The 5,185-nt window shown below is 37.3% G+C and overlaps 1 protein-coding gene across 1 annotated transcript in view; it reads left to right on the top strand.

Moving 5' to 3' along the window:
- inavab (innate immunity activator b) overlaps nucleotides 1-5,185 on the top strand; it is a 22,407-nt gene that overhangs the window by 7,876 nt on the left and 9,346 nt on the right. Inside the window, exon 8 of the mRNA XM_016293327.1 lies at nucleotides 4,200-4,358. Within this exon, the coding sequence (XP_016148813.1) occupies nucleotides 4,200-4,358 (159 nt within the window). The remainder of the gene's footprint in view (nucleotides 1-4,199; nucleotides 4,359-5,185) is intronic.

The following is a 5,185-nucleotide window of genomic DNA, read 5'->3' as shown; positions in this document are numbered from 1 at the left end:
TGCTAGGCTCGCGTGAAACCAGTTGTGTTTACAGCAAAGGAAAACCAGTTTCCTCTTGGCTTATATTGAAATCCTTGGTTTATATTGAAAAAGACATTTCAAAATGAAATCCTCATTTTGTAAAACTAATTTGTGACCGGTGTTTTGTTTTGCTCTCTACTCTGCACTTCCACGTTTGTCACTTCACCATTAGTTATATCATCTATATTGACTATACTCACTTACTATTGAAGCAAAAACTAATTCTTTATGTAATTGCTGATTTTCAGTTATTATCTTGAAGCTGCTCCTCATCGTGCTGTGGTTTATGTGTTGTAGGGCTTGACAGCCCCACCACAGTGATGAAAGATGTGAATACTCACACTCGGGTCATGAAACTCAAGCAGCAAGCTCTGGAGGACAGGCTGAAAATGTGCTTACTGGAGCTCAAGAAACTCTGCATCAGAGAGGCCGTAAGTCACCGTTCACACTCATGAACACACACTGATCCACCAAAACACTCCTGAAGAAAGATAAAGAAGTTTTCACATGGGAATTAGAGGGGACTTCCACTGTGCGCTGATACCATCATGTTTTTGAACTTTAATTTTCCGCCTAAAATAATTTCTTCAGAAGGCATGTCAAATGCTGCAGGATGCTTAAAGATTGCTTATGACATTAATCAGAACATTCCCACCTCTCTCAAGAACACAACAGGAATATTTAATATATAAAATGCAATAAAGCATGTTAATTACTGAGTGAGCAAGTCACCCAAAGGTTTATCATCTTCAGAGCCAGAGGCTTTGTGGTCTAGAAGTCCTCCGGATAAGATGTTAAGTCACAGAAATGCATTGTTTCCTGTTGGAGTCACTTGCTGTGGCTCGTCCAGGTGTTCTTCAGTGTCTGATGACACCTTTATGTCACAATAAGTCTGAAGTCACGCCAGTGTGTGTACCATCTGTTGTTGATGGGCTTCACCTCTATTGTGGCTTTTAAAAAATCTGTGGGCTTGGGTTTTATTGTCTCAAAGAGAATTGTATCTAAATGTATGCTGGCATGGATTTGGAGAAAATAAATGGGTGGTTTAGTTTGGCAGGTATGGCTTAGGCAAGAACCGAATCTTTCAACAACAGGCTTGCATAATGTAGCGGTTGAAAGCTGTAACTTGTCCCAACTCGCCGAAAGGGTTCATACTGGAGAAACAGGAATTCTGGTTAAAGACCTGTTCGTGAAAACTTGCTTGTGACTTTGTTCTGTTACTTAATTAATTGACGTATGTAATTAACGTAATTATACTTACAAATTACATTGACAAATTACAGATCTCGACTGCCACAAAAAGTTAATGCCAGTCTGAAAGATCAGCAGATTTTCATGATTTTTATTTTATATTGAACTGTGCTGCTCATTTCCACTATTTTTTACATTGTTTGGCATCATTTTACGCCCACTTAAAGTTCATCTTTAGAAGCACTAACAATTCAATAACATTGTTAAATGCAGTCTTTAGCAAATCCCAAAATTAATATCAATTTTTCAAATTCACTTGAAGAATTTAAAAAGATTGATTTTAGTTTTTGCTGTTTTATTTTAACCTTATTTAGACAAAATAGTATAGCATTTTAATATATAAAAAAACATATATTAGTTAGAATTGTAATATCAATTCATCCCTAATCAATTCCTTCTTTTCCTTCAGGAGATCACAGGACATTTGTCCTCAGACTATCCTCTGTTACCTGGAGAGAAGCCCCCTCAGATTCGCCGGCGCATTGGAGCTGCTTTTAAATTAGATGAGCCAAGTATCCTACATAGAACTGAGGTAATGACCTGAACTGACACTTAATCTTTATTTTCAGAAATCACAAAGATCTGGATAACATGAGGTACCCATCAAGTTCATTTAAATAAGTCTGAATTTGATGAATATGATACACAGGACTCTGAGCTGAGCTCTGTGGAGGCTAATCTGGCTCTTCAGCAGCAGATATACGTGGCGGCCCAGAGACTGTGCAAGGAGGAGCATCTCAGCAAAGCGGTGAAGAGGAGTCGTCTACAGCAGTACCAGCGTGAGGAAAGGAAACTCAAAGATCTACAGGAAGCTGTGTTCAGGCTGCGACTGGAACATGGCCGATCCTCACCACGCCCTGGCATGATCACACAGAGAGGAGGTGAGTGATTTATAGGAGCGCTTACTTTTTCAATTTTTTGTGGTTTTTTGCACTGTGTAATGAGTTATCAGCTTGATTAAAAATCTTGTTCTTACAATTGTCTGTCTTTGCATCAAGGCACTTCAGATGATAGCTCATTGTCAGACTCGGCTGTTCTTGATGAGGGTAAGTGAAAACTTTTGTTACATAAAAAGTGTTTAAATAATATTATATATGTATAATATTATTTATTTAAAGACTTTATTTTGTTTATTAATTATTTAAAATATAATAATTATTTACTTCAAAAATTAAAGGCAATCTCCATTTGATTTGTCAATTACCCTTGTTAATTTAAATAATCTCTCTCTCATCCATGTTTCAGAGGAATTGTCTTCCCAGTTTTCTTCAGAGCCTCCTGCTCCTGCTGTAGACCTTCGCCCTCCACCTCTTACCAACTCTAATCCCCGCCCTCATACACCTATAGTCCCCTCCTACCGGCCCCTGGAGGCCATTGTCCGTCAAACCCCCCCACAATCCCTTGAGGACTTGCACACATGCAATCTTAGAATCTTAGAGCATGACCCTGCCCCCATTCAAAACTCTCCCTGGATGGAGAGTAGTCTGGACAAGCCCTATCAAAAGATCTCAAGATCTCACTCTAGTAGCATCAAATCCAGGTACATACATCTTTTTTTTCTTTAAATTTTGTACTTTGCAAAGCAGGTGTTAAATGTCAAAAGCATGTCATTCGTGACCTTTGTAAAGCAGTTTTGACTTATCTGGTCATTAAGTCATCATAGTAAGTTTTAAGGGTGGGTATGACCACACCTCCTCTTCTGTAATGGCTATTAAAGGGTTAGTTCACCCAAAAAGGAAAATTACCCCATGATTTATTTACTCTCAAGCCATCCTAGATGTATATGACTTTCTTCTTTCAGACGAATACAATCAGAGTTATATTAAAAAACATCCTTGATCTTCCAAGCTTTATAATGGGAGTGGATGGTAGCCCAAAATTTGAAATCCAAAAATTGAACCAATCCATTATAAAAGAAGTCCACACAGCTCCGGGGGGTTAATAAAGGCCTCCCGAAGTGAAGTGATGCATTTGTATAAGAAAAATATCCATATTTACAACTTTATAAACCTTAATCTCTAATTTACGCTAACTGTCGTACGCTCGTTCATGAGAGAGTGGCGTCCAGCGGATGATGTAGGCATAGCATAAACTCCGGTGAGAATATGCTAGTCTCGCGTGAAACCAGTTTTGTTTACAGCAAAGGAAAACCAGTTTCCTCTTGGCTTATATTGAAATCCTTGGTTTATATTGAAAAAGACATTTCAAAATGAAATCCTCATTTTGTAAAATAATTTGTGTGTTTGTAAAATAATTTGTCTCATGGCTTATATTGAAATCCTTGGTTTATATTGAAAAAGACATTTCAAAATGAAATCCTCATTTTGTAAAACTAATTTGTGACCGGTGTTTTGTTTTGCTCTCTACTCTGCACTTCCACGTTTGTCACTTCCGCGCTCGTCACCGCGTTTGCCTACGTGCTACGTCATCCGCTGGACGCCACGCTCTCATGAATGCGTGTACGACAGTTAGCGGAAGCTAGAGATTAAGGTTTATAAAATTCTAAATATGAATATTTTTCTTACACAAATGCATCGCGTCGCTTCAGAAGGCCTTTATTAACCCCCCTGAGCCGTGTAGACTTGTTTTATAATGGATTGGTTCATTTTTTTGGAATTTAAATTTTGGGCTACCATCCACTCCCATTATTATAAAGCTTGGAAGAGCCAGGATGTTTTTTAATGTAAGTCCGATTGTATTCGTCTGAAAGAAGAATGTCAAATACATCTAGGATGGCTTGAAGGTGAGTAAATCATGGGGTAATTTTCATTTTTAGGTGAACTATCCCTTTAAGCCATACATCTCAAAGTTGATTTATGGAACAGATGTATTGTTTTCAGTAGAGCACGTCATAAAACTACAGCTGTACTGTTTCGGTTTTGTCTTCATAATTGTAAAAGGAAGTGTTTTTGTTTTTCATCGCACAGTAGTCCTGCTGTTACCCCCACGTTGCCTCCTCTGGAGGTTTGTCTTGAGGATGCCGGGATACCACTGCAAATACCCACCCATGCTGCCCTGAAACACACACAGTCCTGCAGCGCACCCTCCACTCCAGAGATGCACCTGCGCAGGAGACATACCCTTAGGTTTGATCTCAGTTTACACACAAACCTTGTACATACGCTACCATTCTGAAGTTTGCGGACGGTATGTTTTTTTTCTTCCTGTTTGTAAAAGCGGTCTTAAAAACCCTTACCACTGCAAATACCCACCCATGCTGCCCTGAAACACACACAGTCCTGCAGCGCACCCTCCACTCCAGAGATGCACCTGCGCAGGAGACATACCCTTAGGTTTGATCTCAGTTTACACACAAACCTTGTACATACGCTACCATTCTGAAGTTTGCGGACGGTATGTTTTTTTTCTTCCTGTTTGTAAAAGCGGTCTCTTATGTTTAATGCATTGAGGCTGCGTTAAATTTAATCAAATACACAGTAAAAACCCTTATTTATTATTTTTTTAATTTATTTAATAAAAAATGATATGTAAAATAATTATAACCCATATACAGTATGTTGCATTGTTATGATCAAAATAGATAAAAACAGTAATATTGTGAAATATTATTACAATTAAAAAAACTTTGTTTTAACAGTTTTAATATATGTTATAATGTTACTTCCTTTGATGGCAAAGCTGAATTTTTATCAGCCATTACTTCAGTCATCAGTGTCACATGATCCTTAAAAAAATAATTTTGATTTGGTGCTCAAGAAATATTTATTATTATCATAAATGTTGAAAACAGTTGTGCTGCTTAATATTTTTGTGGAAACCCAGATACATTTATTTTTCAGGGTTCTTTGATGAATAAAAAGAACAACATTTATTGTAATTTATAATATTATAAATGTCTTTTCTGTCACTTAATATTTTTTGGATAAAAATATTAATTTCTTTTTTTTTTTTT

Source organism: Sinocyclocheilus grahami, unplaced genomic scaffold (genome assembly GCF_001515645.1).
Source record: "Sinocyclocheilus grahami isolate Dianchi unplaced genomic scaffold, SAMN03320097.WGS_v1.1 scaffold2.1, whole genome shotgun sequence".
NCBI classification, from domain to species: Eukaryota; Metazoa; Chordata; class Actinopteri; order Cypriniformes; family Cyprinidae; genus Sinocyclocheilus; species Sinocyclocheilus grahami.
Note: the sequence above shows the minus strand (reverse complement) of the source record. Positions and strands in the feature narration are given on the sequence as shown.